General features: G+C 32.2%; 1 protein-coding gene across 6 annotated transcripts in view; it reads left to right on the top strand.

The window, feature by feature from the left end:
- LOC145259910 (sodium/calcium exchanger 2-like) overlaps positions 1-15,658 on the top strand; it is a 323,080-nt gene extending 307,422 nt beyond the window's left edge. For all 6 annotated transcript variants that reach the window (XM_080117847.1, XM_080117843.1, XM_080117844.1 and 3 more), the window contains 6 exons: positions 1,383-1,612; positions 2,199-2,431; positions 5,293-5,398; positions 8,901-9,079; positions 12,597-12,926; positions 13,233-15,658. In XM_080117847.1, coding sequence (XP_079973973.1) covers positions 1,383-1,612; positions 2,199-2,431; positions 5,293-5,398; positions 8,901-9,079; positions 12,597-12,926; positions 13,233-13,475 — 1,321 coding nt within the window. In that variant the 3' untranslated portion in view covers positions 13,476-15,658. The remainder of the gene's footprint in view (positions 1-1,382; positions 1,613-2,198; positions 2,432-5,292; positions 5,399-8,900; positions 9,080-12,596; positions 12,927-13,232) is intronic.
- Positions 15,659-19,702: the final 4,044 nt, after the last annotated feature.

Raw genomic sequence — 19,702 nt, 5'->3', positions numbered from 1 at the left:
AAAATACTCACACCTGATACAGCTGAGAGAGAGAAGATAACAAAATACCAAGGTCTTATTTATAACATGAAAAGAAATTGGAATTTTAGAAAGATTTCCATTATTCCAGTAATTATAGAAGCAACCGGATTCATGAAAAAGAGTTTAAAATTACTTGATGGATATATCCAGTGAATCAAGTGCAAGAGAGATGTAAATGGATAGTTAAAATCTTTAAAAATATCTCTAAAATGAATGTTTGAGATAGCGGATGAATACCTGGCATCCATTAGGATGCTCCATCCCCAGCAAAAACAAAATAAGAAAATTGAAAAAGCAAAAAAAAAAAGCATCCTGTATCTCTACAATGCCACCATTCCCCCATACATGGAGTATTGTTGCCACAGCTGGGTTGGCACATCTAATACTAGTTTCTCCCTCTTGGACAGGATACAAAAAAGAGTCTCTAATCTAATAAGTCTTGTACTATCAACCAAGTTCCAACCTTTGTTTTACTAGAATATTGCATCCCTGTGCCTTTTTTACAAGTACTTTGATCGAATGTACTCTGGCGAACTCGAAATTTAAATGTAATGTGAAAAGACATCTAGCTGCTAAACTCCTTACAAAGACAGCCCTTTACGTCCAAGTGGCTTTGTTTGGGGTGAATACACATAAAAACAATGGTTTTGTTTGGTGTCTTTCTTTGAGGTTGTCTTGGCCAGCCGATTTGAATGACTCTTTGCAGCAGTTTTTTTTTAAAAAGCATCAAAATTATTTTTTTTTTAGTATTTTGCTTAGTGTTACAGTAGATAAGAACAACTGAAAATCTTCATATACAAAAGTCAATGTTTGTCGTGTTGTATGGAAATTAATATGTTAACAATTAGAAAATTCAAATATCAAGGTTCAATCCTCAGTGTGGGCGACCGAAAAATACAACTACAAATTACTTTGGACCTCTATCCAGTCATGGCTGCCGGAACAAGAGCATGCGAAGTAAATAAAGGGTTCCACTCGAAATTCCGTTCAAATTCCCAAGTTCGACAAGACACACCGGAAAACATCGATTAAAACATTGTGAAAATCACACTCAAGATGAGAACAGTAAACCGATGAATCCAAATAATACCAATAACCAATCCTCATCTCAAAACTTCAGAAACGCTAAATTCCAATAAGTTGCAATAAGCAGTAAAATTTTCACAGAATCTAAAGACATCATAGAAGTTTTCCTTTGATTTCATTTGGTGTCACTAGGGTCAATTATCGGTTAGGTTAATAAAATAACTGAAATATATTAAAATGTAAAGAAACAAAATTCATTCAAATAAGAATCCGTCTTATTACACAAAATGAAAAGATTAATGAAGTCTTTGTTTTTTTTTGTTGTTTTTTTTTAGAGTTGAGACTGTTGCTGGAACCGCAACTCCTGGAAGTGATTACAAACCAATCAATGAAATCATTCGTTTCAAAGAGAATGAAATGTTACAACAACTCTACATCGAGATTATTGATGATTTTGAATGGGAACCTGATGAGTTTTTCTTTGTTCAACTTGTGCTGCTGCCTGAAACGCAAGTCTCCCTCGGTAAAAACCATATTATGCAAGTAACCATCATTAACGACGACGGTGAGTCTTATTATTTTTCTTTGTTTAAACTTTTTTCATTTTACTTTTTCCTCTTGATAATCGTTTTTTTTTTTTTGTCTCTCTTTTCTCCTCTTTCAACCATTTTACTCTCTTTCTAAATCATTTCTCTCTCTCTCTCTCTCTCATACACACATCTTTCTCCCTTTTCACACACACACCCCTCTCTCACACATACATTCCTCTTTCTCATACATTTTTCTCGTTCTCTCTCTACCATGCCGCCTCTCTCTCTCTCTCTCAAGCCTAAGAAAATGTCAGTTTTTGCAATTAAAGTGTTTACATACGAGTTCTTTTAACAATCAAAGAAGGTTTTATTGTTTTTTTTAGAAGTGTGTGTGTGTGTGTGTGTGTGTGTGTGTGTGTGTGTGTAAACTAGGGGATCATAACTGCCCCACCCACTGCTGATAATTGAACTCTTTTAGAATTATCTGAAAATTTAGTTCTTAATCTATAATATGCTGAAATATTTTGAAAAAAAGAAAGAAAAAGAAATCCGTATTGAACTGACGACTTTGTAATTATTTTCTTTTTTTTAAATACGTATTTACCATTTTTTATTTTTTAGAACCTGGCATCTTGGAATTCTCCAAACCCAGTATTGTTATCACTGAGAGTGCTCGCAAGGCTCGCATTCCTGTTAAACGTTCAAATGGTGCCGATGGAACTGTCTCTGTCAAGTGGAAGACTAGGGATATGACTGCAACCAGCGGTGTTGACTATGATGGAGGCGAGGGCGAGCTAAACTTTGACAATGGAGAAACCATGAAAAATATTGAGATTTTCATCCATGACACAAAGGTAAATTGGTACGAATGCAAAACGATGAATCAGGATCTCTTGAAAATTTTTGTTGATCTTCAATTGATTTGATGCATGAACAAAATTTCTTTCATCTAACAGAATGCCCTGAAAAAATATTTCCATCTTTGTGTATAAGCAATACTTAAAATATAATTATGATTTACTTAGTTATGGCTAATAGAACAAGAACAATCTACTCCTACGGATTAAATAAAGGTTTCAGTTTGAAATTCCATACAGATTTCTGAGTTTAACAAGAGACACCTGAAAGCGAGCTGATGTTACATCAGCTGAAACGTTGTGTGAATAATATCCGAGATGAGAACATTAGTTTGAATAATCCAAATATCTTAATTGGATTACTCTCATTGTGATTGTTATATTCACAACGTTTCGGCCGCTGTAACTTCCGACCTTACTAAGGTGCATCTTTTTGAAATTAGTCATCTTCTACTTCAACTTGGGAATTTTCGTCGAACTCGGGAACCTATACAGAATTTCAAACTGAATCCTTTATTTAATCAAAGAGGAATAAATTATTATTACTCCTTTAGACATGGCGTAGGTGTGTGCATTTTTTGTTGAGATTCCTAAGAATGACTGTTTTTTTTTTGCGGAGAAATCGACTCTGAAACTTCTCCCCACCCCCCATCATCAACTCTTTCTTTAAGTTCATATATTAGATCCATTGCTCTTTCTACTTCTCGTAAAGTTAATTCTCTCTATCAGTCTAAACACTTTCTCACACTTGAGACTATTCTCTATCTCTACAAAGCAACTATCAGACCATGTATGGAGTATCGTTGTCATATTTGAGCTGGTGAATCTCCGTTCTATAAGAATGTTCTTAATAAGGTTCAGAAACGTATCTGCAATTTGGTTGTCCTTCACCCATTCTTCTTCTCTGCAACCTCTCTCTCACAGACGTGATGTTGCTAGTCTCAGTTTTTTTCTATAAATACTATTACGGCATGTATTCTTCAGAATTGTCTGATCTATTCCCTGCTTCCTTTTTTCCAGCTCGTTTGACTCATTGGTCTAGTGGTCTTTACAAGTTATGTTTTAATACTTCAATATAATACAATTTCTTATTGTAGTAGCTTCTTCAAGAACTTCAGTGTTGTAGAACTCTCTTCTTGCTGATTGTTTTCCTCCTACCTATTGGCCTTAATCTTTTAAAGATTAAAGTCAATAGGCATCTCCTGCTTTTGCAGTAATCATCTTTCAATTATTTTTTAGCACCTTACATTAAATGCTTTCATGCCTGTCTGGAGTGATTTCCATAAAAAATAGGTAGAAGTGTTAATTTTTAGTTATGATCACTTGTAGTAAAGAACTTTCAACCTCTAAAAGACTGTCACTTAAAACTGATTGTTCACACTGTGAACTGTTGGAGATGGATAGAGTAGACGAGATTCTTAAAGTAAAATAATTGGGCTTGTATCAACGTGCATGGCGAGAGAAAGAGAAATGCATACTCCTTTTTTACCAATAAATCCTCACTTGCAAAGACAAAACGCAACTCGAGAATAACGGTTACATTAATTGACTGATGAAGAATATTATGAGAGGACTGAAAATGATGAATGAACAAAATTTGATTAGGACAGTTTATGGTAAGTATTTATTAAATTTGAATTTAAAGAGGAATATGTTGTAGTCTTCAGGGAAGCAGTCTCATAGTAATGTGTTCCGCAGATAAGTTCTTGCAAATAAACTTTTCATGGAAATCCCAGTCAATGTTAGTCATGCAGAGGAAGAAAGAAAGGTTCTTTGCAGTTCTGGTAGGGAGACGAGTTCTTACTATGAATGTCTAGTTGCTTTGTGGGCTTTTATTTGACATTTTCTATTTGCTTCTGTTATCATTCTGATTGGTTAATATTATATTTGCAGTATAGTTAACAACTGAGAAATAAAAACAAATTTAAAGATATATACAAATTATAAATTTTAGCCAATGCATAAAAATTTAATTTTTTACCGACCTGTACACTTTAAACGTTCTAAAACCGTTTTCAAGTTTGTTTGTTTTTTTTATTTAAAAATTAAATTTTGTTAAAACGTCTTTTTGTCACAGAAGAATCAAAATAGCTGCTTAGCCTTCTGCTGTTGTTAGTGGTACTTCATTCATTAAAAAATGACTTACTCTAGCACTAACCCTAACTCCGAGTAGTAATACCCTCCCTCACCTCGTACTTAGGTTTAATAGTAGGGTAAGTCATTTTTTAGTTTTTTAAACCTGAAATTATTCAAAACTAAGCGACTACTTCCCAAAAATCAACATCATTTTTGATTTTGTTTTTAATGTTTCAACAAATTAGCAAATAAATTTTTATTGGTATTTTTAAGATTTCTAATACACTTTTTATTTTTTTTAAGATGTAAAATAATACACTTAAAAAAATAATTCGAATCTATTTCAGTCCAGCCGTTTGCAGCCAAATTCAGAAATAATATATCTTACAATCAGTTTCCACATTTTAAAAGTATACAGGTGGATAGAAAATGAAATTATTTGCTGAAAGAAGATGACAAATAAAAACAAATTTTAAAAATGATTTTAAGATCTCATTTTACTGTCGTCCACTTCCCAATCGGTTTTTGTTTGTTTACAAAATTCTTTTCTAACTTTGTCAGTGACGTCATTCCTCACGTAATTCACATTTCTCACTTTTTTCGTTCACACATTTGTCAAATCTGATCTTGCTAGACATTATCTTACAAAAATTATTCCTTAATTATTCAGAGCTATGCACCCCTAATATACAGCAGTAGTATTTATCTAATGAATAGGCAATCGATATGAGAATAAATATATTGTATGTTTTGCTACAAAAGATAATTATTTTTGTTTGTAGTTAAAAGAACGAGATGAGAGTTTCCAGTTGGAATTAATGGAAGCTGGAGGCGGAGCTGAAATTGGCAAGATAAAGAAAACTATTGTGACGATTGTTAACGATGAAGGTAAGTGTATATGTCTATATATCAACGCACGACTAAATTTCTAAACAAGACCCATTATTCCCACCACCAAAATGCTCCTTGCATAGGGGATTGTGTGCAAATATATATATATATATATATATATATATATATATATATATATATATATATATATATATATATATTTTGCTTTGCCCAGCAGCAATAGCTGCTGGTGGCGCCAGGGGTGGCAGTCCCGCTTTAGCCACCGAAACTGTCATCACCTCTGGTTAGCGGCTGATGAGGGCAAAGTAAAAGCACATGTGGTCACATGTTGTATGTAGAATTTGAATATTAGTGGTGGGACGATTCCGATACAATTACCGATTCTGTACTAAATTCCCAAGTCCGATACAATTACGGATTCCAAGTATTTATAAATCTCTAAATATTTAACTATAGACTTGTTATTTTCCCTGATTATCATTAATACACATCCTAAATGTGTATAAATTTCCTCAAAAATAAAAACACACTTGTGGGGAGGGGGTATCTATAGATTTTTGTTTTACTCGTAGTTTAAAATCAATCAATGTTTGTTATTACTACCAGCAATGGAAGATTTTGTTTAAAACAAAAGCAAATAAAAAGAAAGATAATTAAAGGAATCGCTTTAGCATCAGAAAATAGACACATTTTTTTTCTCGATTCGGATACCCCCAAAAGTTCTGATTTTCTGATTTCTTATTCTGATTAATCCTCCTAACACTAATATATATTGTGTGTGTGTATATATATATATATATATATATATATGTGTGTGTGTGTGTGTGTGTGTGTGTGTATATATATATATGTGTGTGTGTCTGCTGTTTGTTTGTAAATAAGCAGTTTGAGCACTATAAAAGTGGTCGACGAATGTTTGTTTAAAATAGAAATTTGTCGAGGTTATTTGCGGGCAACGCCTCCGTTGGTCCTTGAGTTGAACTGTTGACTGTCAACACGATGGTTCTAGGTTCAATCCTTGGCTTGGGAGAGGTGCTAGTCTAGCGGCAAAATGATTTGTAATACAACGAAACAGTACTGTATGTCGAGGATTACAAATATATATATATATATATATATATATATATATATATATTATACACTAGTGGTATTCATCCATCATTGCTCGTGTAGAGATATATTGGTAGTCAGAAGGTTTTTAGGGAAAAAATAATTTCAAATATAGTCAAATTGACAATTTTTGTCTTAAAAGAAAACTTTAAAATAATATTTGTAATATGAGGCCAAGTAATAAAAAGAACAGTAGTGTTCCTATTTACAATGCCTCCCCACGAGACAGACACCAGGGTCGTTTTTATAACGTGGAGAAAATGAACAAAAATAAAAATTGTCTCGGTCATGAAAGATTGCTCCTCCACCGAGAGAGAACAAGAAATTGAAGTGCAACATCTGAAGAACAGATACTACACTTTGATCTTGGCCTGAACGTTTCTTACCGACAGCTGTAAAAACTAAAATAAAAGTAAATGGGTCAAAGAAAATATAGCGATGTGAGTGGAAGAAAAGGTTGGACAGAATTTGAGATGAGTTACTTGAGTTGATTTCAAATTAAAGCTAGTTACTCTTTTTTATGTTACTTCAGTGTAACGTCTCAAAAATCAAGTTGCCCTTTTCTGGGATTAACACCCCATCACTATATATGAGCTACATAAATATTCGAATGTTCAATCAAGATTCTCTCTTTTTTTTGGGGGGGGGGGGTCAAATGTTGAGTCAGTAAAGAACTGAAAAATATTAATTTTCCTCTCCTTTTCTTAACTATGGTATAGTTTGCCTTTCTTTTGGTTTCTTGATATAGGACAAGAATTTATCTAGTCTGGTAGAATATCCAGCTAAGTGTTGTTATTTGAAGTAACATCACTAAGAGAAACTGTACCATTCCTTGTATGAACCAATGTATAGCTATGTCAAGGGGATCTTATTTGGGTTTCAAATATAATATTTTGTTGAATATTTGGTCAGGGTTTACTTGTAGAGTGAAACATCCTCATGTTAGGTTGTTCTGACAAACCCTTGTATGCAGAGACCGACGACGTTGAAAAGATAGTATCTAGTAGGTAATTCAAACTCTTCAGTAGGTAATTCAAACTCTTCAGTAGGTAATTCAAACTTTTCAGTAGGTAATTCAAACTTTTCAGTAGGTAATTCAAACTTTTCAGTAGGTAATTCAAACTTTTCAGTAGGTAATTCAAACTTTTCAGTAGGTAATTCAAACTTTTCAGTAGTTAATTCAAACTTTTCAGTAGGTAATTCAAACTTTTCAGTAGGTAATTCAAACTTTTCAGTAGGTAATTCAAACTTTTCAGTAGGTAATTCAAACTTTTCAGTAGGTAATTCAAACTTTTCAGTAGGTAATTCAAACTCTTCAGTAGGTAATTCAAACTCTTCAGTAGGTAATTCAAACTCTTCAGTAGGTAATGGACTGAATAGCGAATATGCAAATAGTTTGTGTTCACTTTTTCTCAACATTTTAACACTCAATATAAGAAATGGTATTTATATCCGTCGGCACACCACCTGGAAACTCTCTTGTTGGATTTTTTTTAAAAAGATATATGGAAGTAAAACTTGACCAGCGAAGGTTAAGGGCATGCGTTGCATGGAGAGAAATGGCATAAGAATAATAAGATCAATGTGTAGTACGTCTTAAAAACAGGCTAGAGAATCTATTGTTCTTTTTTTTTTCTTTTTTTTTTTGTATGATGGAGAAACTAGTTCTTGCTGTTAACCAAAATATAGGTAAATGGTGAGATATATTTACACATATTTAAAATTATTTTATCAATAAAAATGAAGGGATATTTTCGATACTTGAAATAATAACACTATGAAATTTACATGGGTTAAACTATTAAGCAACATTTTCACAAAATATTAACTACAGAAAAACCTGATTTCATTTAAAATTTTATCTCCAGCTTTCACCACTTTTTTTTTTTTTACAAAATTGTGAATGATACTTTTTATGGAAATCACTCCAGACAAAGCATGAAGCCACTTAGGCGATGTTTAAAGATTACAGTCAGAGAAGAATACAAAAAAAAATCTGCTTATGCTATGACTGGTTTTATGTTATTTTTGTTATATACATGATAAATCTTTTAAAATCCAGCTAATATTATGCATGTAAAATTGAGAAAAAACATGCTTGAAATGTGTAAACACATAGATAAACACGAAATCAGATCAAATTTGGTGACCATTTAGTTTTGCTTTGGTTTATTCACATGATGTTGACACATTTCAAGCTTATATAGATTTTTTTTGTTGCATTCTCTGACTGCAAATTTTAGTCAGACACTAGCCAACAATAAGTGTTAGATGAATTGATTTTGACTTAGAAAACAGCAAGTCTTCCTCCTTTGTCAGAAACATTGTTTATGGGATATGAGGGCTAATGAACAAAATAAGAAATGAACGATTTCCACGTCTTTACTTAACTTTCGCAACATTAAATGAAACTGATTATTTCTTGTAGAATTCAATGGCTTGGTGGATCGCATTGTCAATTTAACCAAAGTTAACTTGGATGCCCTTCAATTGGATACGGTCAGTTGGGGTGAACAGTTTGAAAATGCGTTCAATGTCAACGGAGGTGATCTGGAAACTGCAACTGCAGGCGATTATATCTTCCATTTTGCTGCATTTGCTTGGAAGGTAAGAAAAATTTCATTTCGATATATTATATTTAAGCACCTATTTAAGGTCGACGATGATCTTCTAAGAAACTTGGTATAGTATTTAATACAATATGGAAATTATCAATTATAAATAAAAGATAAGGTCATCATTGAAATATATATATATATATATATATATAAATAAACAATAGATGCATGTGTGTCTGTCTGTCTGTCTGTGTATAAATGTTTAACCAATAAACTCTTAAACTACTGGTCACATAAGACTGAAATTAACGAAAATAGTGATCATACACCAAGGATGGTTTATAATGAATACACCTTTGTTTGGACGGATGAATAATGCATACAGAAGTTAGCAAGTTGAAATGCAAAATGTTCATCACAACTTGCCAACGTTAGCGTCAATTAATCATAGTTAAAATCGGTTTAATTTCGTAACTAATTTCGTAACTTTCTTATTTGTGGATTGCGTTAGCTTAAACAGTAGCAAATGTGGCTGGAGTGTTAAATGAGGGAAAACATCTGGAGCACTAAATGTTTTTGTTCCGATTCTAGCTGGTGGCACCAAAGTCATTTTTTTTAACAGTACTATATATAGGAACAAGTAGTTAATAAAACATGTTAAAAAACACTTTGAAAAAGAGTTAAAAAATATTTAATTTTAAATACCAAGTAAGATCTATGACATACTTGTAGTTTCTTCAAATACTTTTGCAAGCAAAATCCGATCCTGCATTTTGCTAAATCCTACTCTCTGATGAGAAGGAAAGTATTTCTTCGAAACTCCACAGATTAATGACTATCCACTTATTTTGTGCTTCCTTTTTAAAATTAAAGATGTTTTTAACTCTTTTTCAAGGTGTTTTTTAACATGTTTTATTAACTACTTGTTCTTATTATAAGCTCTATCTCCTATTTGGTTTTATCGAGCTTTTACATGTGGTTAAGATTACTTTATAAATATTAACTCTTTAATATTTATAATATACTTTAGTTTTGCCATCTTGGATTATTTTGGTAAACTTAACTGTAATACTTATGTCATTCATATATATATATATATATATATATATATATATATATATATATATATATTCAATAGAGAATTGGCTCTGTGATAATAAATATGAAATCTGCATGAATTAAAATATATTTAAGCGTATTTTACGACCGGCAAGGTCGCTAGTATACATACATACATATGTATGTATACATAAACGCTAAGTCTCGATGACGATGACAATTTAGACATATTTATAAGTAAATAAAAATAAAACAAATCGATCACATACGATAAACTTGTCGATAGAATTTATATATATACATGCTAGTATGTATACTGCTAGTGTATATATATATATATATATATATGATGATGATTGCAATGTCTTGTCAGACGAGTGCCACTCCCTCAGACATTTAAAATCCAGGAGCCCAAATGCCTGAGGAAGTATCTATACAAATATGATGTTACAGAGTCTTAGCTTTGTACGACAGCTAAGTCTCTCTCTCGGTTCAAAATGTTGAGATCCAGCAACAAGCAAGAGTAAGATAACCAGCAACAAATTAAACTGCAGACCAGCTTAATGCGGGTAATGGTCTTCCGCTTTATGGTTTTTTAAATCAGAGATTTGCTTCTCCTAGAAAGGTTGCCTTCACCACGGCTTACGGGAGCCCTCTCCACCCCAATACACATATACACACACACAAATATACACGGTGCTAGTTGGCCGTTGACTCAGAAAAAGAGTTCATTCGCCCTTTGGAAGGTCTTGTTTTTAATCCTTCAGGGAGACTAGCCGCCCTCCTCACCAAACAAGTCTGGTGGGGGAACCAGTTTAGTCGCCGGTGACCCGACCATGAGGCAGGTAGTACTGGGTTACATGGTACCAGTAGCACATGACATATATATATATATATACATGCTAGTATGTATACTGCTAGTATATATATATATATATATATATATATATATATATATATATATATATATATATATATATATATATCAATCAGTAAATAGTGATCTATAATAAGATTGTACATCTATAAAAAAAGAATAGGTTTAAGGCTCCCAAAATTCAACAAAATCCAAACTAGAAATGTTTGCAAGGACCTATGGCATAACAGATAAATACTAAATAAAATTCAGTTCTAAACGACACACTTTTTGAAGGTTTAAAGTGTGGGAAATACTAAGAACACAATTGTGAATTACTTAAGCCTTCTATCCAGCCATGACTGATGGAACAAGAACATGCTACCTCTGTGGATTAAGTAAAGGCTCTGTTTAAAATTCTGTACAAAATTTGGATTTCAATAGAAAAATTCCTGAATTTGACAAGATACTCCTGAAGAAGGTCGGAGGTTACATTAACTAAAACATTGTGTAAATAACACTTAAGATGAGAACAGTAGTCTGAATAATCCAAATAATAAACATTTCAACAGTGTAGAATATGTTTCAAGAATGTTTTAGTGTATAGTTTAAAACATAAAGTTTACTTGATGAGTCATAATTATTGATTATAGTTGCTGTTTCATGTTGTCTGAGACCAAATAAGAAATGAACGTTATATTATTGAATTAAGTTTTGGAATTATTTGAGAGATGAGTAAATTTGTTTTTTTATTTAATTATTTGGACTATTATCCTCATCTTCAAGTTGTTTTTACGAAGTTTCGGTCAATTCTTTTTTATTTATTTAAAAAATTAAAATTAAAATTGTTTTTTTTTATTTAATTAAAAATTAATTAAAAAACAATGACTAGAAAATGAAATAATATACTGAAATAAAATAGTAAAAAAATTATATATAAAAAAATAATAAAATAAAAAGTATAATAAAATAAAAAATGATAAAATTTAAAAAATAATAAAAATAAAATGAAAAAAAAATAAAATGAAAAAAAAATAATATCTCATTGATGATTTATATATATATGTGGACGAAAGTTTTTTTAGATAGTAGTTGTAGAACAGTTGATGTAAGTTCAGTTTATAAGGAAAGGAGGACAAGGGAAACATGGGAGGAAGCGATATGGATAAATTTGAGAGAAAGAAGGATAAGTAAAGACCTCGGCAGAGATAGGTTTGTTTAAACGTCAATTATTCAAAGCTGTCCAATGTAAAATGGACGTTCAATAAATAGATGATGATGATAATGATGATGATGATCATCATCATCATTTCCTTCTTTTTATTATTATATTATTATTAATTAATTAATTTATTTTTTACTTGGTTGAAATTTTGTTGTTTGTCTCCCTTGTATCCCAGAAGAATAAAATGACCATAATAGACTCTACAGATTCATTTTTTCCTTTTCTTTTGCTGTTGGAAAATATTTTAATAAAAAAAAAAAAATGTCAGTAAATTACAATGTGGTGGTAGGGGGGAAGAGGTGTGAGCGATGCCCTTTTGTCCACTTCTTTGCACTTCTAACATTTTACATGCAAATATTTTTTTTTTTAATTTTTAAACAAATTTGTTTTTAATCATTGCTGTTTTTTTTTTCACTTACATTTTAGGCAATATTTGCTTGCGTCCCTCCTCCCTCCATTCTAGGAGGCTGGCCAACGTTCTTAATTTCTCTGGGACTCATTGGCTTAATGACAGCCATTATTGGCGATCTGGCTGGAATATTTGGTTGTTTGGTCGGTCTTAAGGAAGACATCACAGCCATTACATTAGTTGCCCTCGGAACCAGTATGCCGGACACGTTTGCTAGTAAAACTGCAGCTTTGATGGAGAAGTGGGCTGATGCATCAGTTGGAAACGTCAATGGGAGTAATTCAGTGAACGTCTTCCTCGGTCTCGGACTGCCATGGCTGATTGCTGCCATCTATTGGCATACTAAGGTTTGTGCATTTTTTTTGCTTTAACAACATTAACGGTAACATTAATGCATTTGTGAAGAAATTAGTTTTTTTTTTCATATTTAAACAATTAGAAATTAACAGTTTTACAACCCAACCTATCAGCATTATTTATGCAAGTCAAACAGATGCCCCAAATAACTAATAACATCCCTCCGTCTCTCCTGAACAGTAACCCAGTTTAATAATAAACCCTGAAACCATTTATTTATGAAAATCGGTCTTTTATTGTTACACCATTTTTCTTTTCTTTCTAATTTTTTTTCTTTTTCTTTCCCATGATTCCAGGGTTTACCTTTCGTGGTTCATGCTGGTGCTCTTGGATTCTCCGTGGTAGTTTATACCACGCTTGCCATTTGTGCAATTGGTACACTCTTTCTACGAAGGAGTCTGCGTTGGTTTGGTAAGGCTGAGTTGGGTGGCAACGTCATGCCCAAATATTTGTCAGGAGCTTTTTTCATTTTGCTCTGGCTCATCTACGTCATGCTATCTATCTTGCAAAGTTCAGGCATTATTACCACTTCTATTTAAATGAACCTTTATCTCCTTCCCTCCTCCTCACCATAAATGCCATCACCCTTCTCCCTTTTTTACATTGGTCAGCAAAAGTGGAAGAACTTGAGAAGGTGGGGGTAGTATCTTTAACAAATGCTAAACTGCATAGAACAAAAGCAAGTCGGTTATTGCCTTCTTTCTCTCATGATAAAATCTTGATATTTGAGATTTTTTTTCAAAAATCCTTTTGAATTTTGAAACTATTGAAATTCTGTTAAGGGCTTTCATGTATAAATTTTATGCATTATTTTTTTTAATTTATTTTTTCAATCAAAGAATTTTTCTGAAATACTATTCATGCAAAAATAAAAATAATTTATGCATATGTGGGCCTCAGTAACCGTTTTTTAATTTTAATAATAATAATAATAATAATAATAATAAATAACTGTTATAAATGTGAAGAAAATAAAACAAAACAAAAAACGGTACTTTATTTCTTACTTTGTATTTAAAAAAAAAATTCTAAATTCAAATTTTCTAAAAGTTCAAATTTGAATTTTTCATTTATTATTTTTTATTTGCAACATGGCAAAATTAAAAAAAGAAATCATTAATTTTATTTTTTAATGACTCCTACATTGTTTATAGATCTATAATTCACTGGGTGAAGTCATTTATTACATAAATATTACTTGGTTGTTTTCTATTGTTTTTTATAAATATGATTAAAAGAAAATTCAAATAAGCTTCGATCGAATTATTAAAACTTGTTTTTCATCTGAGTTTTTTTGCTGGCTATTGTTGTTATAAACCTATTTCTTTTTATTTGTTAAATCTTTTTACGAGGATTGATTATTCGCATTATTATTCAGACTACTGTTCTCTTCTCAACTCAAAATGAGAACAGTAGTTTAAATAATAATACGAATACATTTTTCATTTGCTTTTTTTTTATATATTTTAATTTGTTTTTTTTTTATACATTTTCCTTTTGTTTTTTACAAAAAAAAATGCAATAAGTATGATCGAAAAATGTTTGATTATTTTAAAAAGTTTATTATAATTATATAATTATTAAAAAATATTATTTCAAAATTAAAAAGAAAATTTTCTTAATGATAATCTAAAAAAGATTGTTTACAAAATTTGTGAAATTGCATTAGAATTGTTGAAATAAATATTAAATGTTCTTTTTTTATTCTAAAGAATTCTTTAATCATATCATTCTGCTGTTCATTTTGAATGAAATGCATAAAAATTTAATTTTTAATTATTTAAAAATAATTTTTTAAATAATCTTGCATTTATTTTTCAAAATATTTTGTTTCTATTTTATAAAAAAACATGTAATGCACACAATTTGTCATTCTATTATAATAATGACCAATTTTTAAATTAGTAGTTTGGGAATCTTTGATATTTAGGATTGAAAAATATAATATTAAAATTAATAATATAAGTCACTAAGTGGCATTTTTTGCTATTTGAAGGAACTTATGGTAAGACTTGAGAACTGGATCCAAATCTGGCATAATTTTCAAGCAAGGTGATACCTATACAAGGCCTGGCAGTTATGCAAGTATGTTCACAACTGGCGGGGGTGGGGGCATATATAGATCTTAATCGAGTCTTTAGGCAAGTGAAAATTCTTTAAGTTTGCAAAAAACAAGATTTTGTTTTAATTACATCAGAATGTTCTTAAAATATAACATAATTGAAGGTAATATGTTAGATGCTGGTGAAGTGGTAATGATCTACTTGCTGGGGTGGTTACAGTATTAACCTTCCCTCCAGGGTGCTTCCAGTGATTCATTGCAAATTGTAGTGTGCAAGATGTTCGTTGGGATGATATTTTTTTAATCAAACAAACCTCCTTACCAACTCTTTAATACCAGCGATGCACAACTGCCTAATGGATAATATCACTGACTATAAAACAGGCTATGCAGAGTTTAAAATCTATCAGATCTATTGCATGGATTTATGCACTAATACGATTCACTTTCCAGCTATGAGTCAATTAGCAATTTTTGTTCAATAAATCCTATACAGTGAATCAATTACAATAGGTATTGTGTTTTGACATTAGACAACTCTAAAAGGGTTGATATACTGTAATGGAGAAACAAAACCTTTTTAATGTCACAACTTGGCCGATCTTCAAACCCTAAAATCCCTCATCATGTTTGTACATGATGCATTGAAAAAAAAAACAACTTCCATACTTTTTGCATTAAAATTTGTTCTAATTAGGGAATGCTTTGGTAAGTAAATATATTTTCTACAGACAAATCAAAGAAAACAAAACGCTAATGGAATCTCATTACTAAGAATGTAAATTTTTAAATTTCTTCTTTTAAATTTCCCCCTTCTTCTCCCTCTTCCTTTTTATTTCTCCCTCCTCATTCCTCCTTTTCCTAAACACATCACAAGGACATCTACAACTTCTCTTTGCAGTTTTCAAGCCTCAGTTTATGAAGGTTGAAAATTTTTTTAAATTGTTATTTTTGCTATTTTGTATCTGTAAGCCTTACCTTACGATAATAAAGTTTTTACTTAAAAAAATTAGTTGTTAATTTTTTTTTATCTGCAAATTTTAATTGTCTTTGTTTCAGCAACTTCAAGATTAACAAGATAGGATAATTTTTAGATATATCTGAGCAATAAAAATGATATTTCAAATTTAAACATCTCATACAAATGAACAGAGCTTCATACAGCCCCACCTAATTTCTAAAGTTAGTTTTTTATTGTTTCTTTATTTGTCATCGATAGTTTTTTTTCCTACAAAATCTATATTTGATTCTGGTTTATCAGTTTTTCTTCTGGATCATTGCAGCATATCAAAAAGAATAAAATGTAATTTCATTTAATTTTTTCCAAAACATACTTCATCCTGGTTGGAATTATTTTCTCATGGCAAAAAAAAAAGTGATATAACTCTGTATTTATATATATATATTTTCTTTAATTGACACAAAAAAAATATATTAAAAAGAAAAAAAGAACTGCATAGTTTACGCAGAAGAAAATCAGGTCCTTATTCAGTTTAGCAAAGATATTAAAAAACAATTTTTCGACGGTTAATTTTAAAAAATCTTTGAATACTGAAGTGTATTTAAATCTTAGACTATTTTTAATAGTTTACATTGAAGACGGAAGTTTTTAGCAGATAAGTTGTTGCGATATTTTTTTTTTTTTATGCAAATGTTAATATTAACTATATTTATTTCAGTTTTTAATTTATATTTTTTATTTGATTGGTTTATTTAATGATAGATTTTCTTGTCCATACATGTACTCATTATGTACCAAGTTGATTTTTAATATAGCATGAATAGATTCGACAATTCTATTCATTTTCAGTTACTGAGAGGGGAATCTATCATCATACTTTCCCTTAAGTTTTTTTTAACAGAGAGTAGACAGCGCATTGTGGATGCATTATCGGCACCTCCCATTATCCTCACTTCTCCTTATTTGTCCCTCAGTCCTCATTTTTAATGAGTTATTTTTCTGACAAAGGGTGAAGAAAAAGTTGTATTCTAGGTTGGCATTATTTTGCGTGAACAGTCGCCAGAGATGTCGGAAATTTTCTGTTTCTATGTCTATCCTTGTGATCATGTCACTAGTGAAGGTGCTGGAGGTAAACGTTTTATCTTGGTTGACGTTATCCGCCTGATAGTCAGGGACCCTAACTTTGGATTAATCACTAAGAAGGCTGTCCTATCAGCAAGTGCAAAGTACTGGGGCTGCTGTATTGCCATTTGGTGAATGGACTCTGGACCATGCAGTAGCTTCTGGTGGGGCCTCTCGATGCCATATTAATGAGTAATTGTTACGGTTTTACCATATCATGTTAACAAAAATATATTTCTTTACCTTATCATATTAAAATATATATATATATATATATATATCTTTGTTTCTTTTTCTCTCTTATTTTCCCTCTCTGCCCTGCTCCAAGCAAGTCTGTCAATTTATTCCACAAATCCCAAGACTCCATCATGGAAAGTTTCCAGAAAAAATACACGATTACACCCAGATCTATAACTTCCAACGTAGACCCCACAACCATGTCTCCTTTTCAAACATCAAGGGTTTACATTCCAACCTTACAGAGGTTGAAACAATTACAGGAGACTGGAGACTAAACCAGACCTATTATGCGTTGGACCAACTATTTCCCTAGATGAGTTTGTAATTAAAGAATACTTAACTTCCAAATCTGACCTCCAAAATTGCCATGGGCATGGAATATGTGTCTACATTAAAGATGGCTTTCCATGTGGTAGGGACATCCCCAGAGAAGATCCTAAATTACCCTATATGTGCTTCTGGGTTGCACTTGCTCACACTACTGCATTTATATTTGCTCTCTATCACCCTCACAACAGTGGAGTTACTATCTTTAAAAGCATATCTGAAAAAATTGACCACATCTTGTCTGCTCATCCTTCGGCTAACATTCAATATTCACAATGTGGAATGGTTAACCCACTTAAGACTGATGACGACGGGAGGTTCTGTCACGATTTCTCTATTGCTTATGACCCCACTCAGATTGTTCATGAACCCACCCATGTGTCTGACACTGACGGCCAGTATGGAAGTTTCATAGACAATTTCTTACTACTTGCCCTGAGCTATGCTCATCTTCCATTCTGTTTCAACCGCTCTGTTTATATGACAAATGGTTAATTGTAGTTATAGACCGTTTCATACCCTCAAAATAATTCCAGCAAAAACCTAACAGCCAGCCGTAGTTCTCTCTAGAATGTGTTGCTGCCATTGCACACAGAAATCACTTTTTACATTGCTTCCAATGTAATAGATGTACTGAGACTAAAGCCACCTACAATACTGCAAGCAACCACTGTAAAAGAGTAATAAAACACGCGAGAGAGTTGTATGCTCAGTCTGTCAAGTCCAAATTTGCTGAGCAGCAGCTTGGTTCCCACTAGTTTTGGCAAATAGCATCTTGAACAGAAGCATATGCTCTATCCCAACTATCGTAAATGGACCTGATGTAACCTCGTCAGGATCCAAACTCTTTGCCAAGAACTTTGCAGCTAATTCTACTCTATGTGCATAAGCCCCCCCCACCCCTGTCTTTCCTTCTGTATCAGAAAACATGTTATGCAACATACAAATATCTGTTCGTGATGTTGCTAAGCTAATCAAAAACCTTGATTCCAGTAAAGCATTCCTATTATAATGCTCCAAAAGCTTCAACAAGAACCACTTACTTACAAAGCTGTTTAAGCATTGTCTTAAGGAGAATTGCTCCCCAACACCCTGGAAAATCTCACCAGTATGCCCTTTTTGGATGTTCTTGTCGAACCTTCAAGTGGGGACTTTCTCACTACAATTTATAGGAAGCCGACATTTACTGGCCTATATGTGAACTGGTTCTCTTTTGTACCAAAATCACGTAAGGTCGGCTTAATTAATACTTTGGTACATAGAGCCCTGATGATTTGTTCACCTAACAGACAGGACGCCGAACTCGATAAGATCAGGGAAATATTCATCAATAATGGTTATCCTGTTGACCTTATTGATGACTGTATTTTTAAAAAAGTTGCGGATTTTAAATCCCCTAGAAAGTTTGGACCTTTGAAATGCCCGGTTTATTTAAAATTACCGTGGATTGGGGAAAAGAGTAACAGACTTTCCAAACAGATTCGCAGAAGTATTTATGACTGCTTTTATTCTGTGTCCTTGTGTTTGGTATATACTATGAGACCTGCATTTCCTTCTTTTCGCAAGGATAGTTTGCCTTACATCCAAAATAGCAATATTGTATATCAATTCAAATGCCAGTGCGATGCTGGTTATGTTGGGTGAACATCCTTGCATCTCTTGACTTGTATAAACCAGCATGTTCCATTGAAGATCAGACAAGGGAGGATGGGGTCTGGTAGTCTCCCTCCTTCTGCAGCCTTGGACTCTGCTATTGGCCAGCATTTGGTTGACAACCCGTGCTGTGCCAATAGATATAAAATTGAATGGTTCGAGGTGCTACATAGAGCGGACTCCAGAAATCATTTAAAAATTTTGGAGTCTGTCTCTATTGCGGTGCGGAAACCTTCTTTGTGCCGGCAGAAAGAAACATCTAACGCATTGTTTCTCTTTGGGGAACTGTGAATCTTTTCTTCCGTTTTTTTTTTTTTTTTTTTTTTTTTCCCCTCTCATTGTGCCATTATTTTAATCGTTTTTTTAAACGTTAATAAACTTTATTTTAGTGTCCCTGTAAT

Source organism: Euprymna scolopes, chromosome 35, assembly GCF_053919585.1.
Source record: "Euprymna scolopes isolate OS-2025 chromosome 35, ASM5391958v1, whole genome shotgun sequence".
NCBI lineage: Eukaryota > Metazoa > Mollusca > Cephalopoda > Sepiida > Sepiolidae > Euprymna > Euprymna scolopes.
This window is presented reverse-complemented; position numbering and strand designations above follow the sequence as displayed.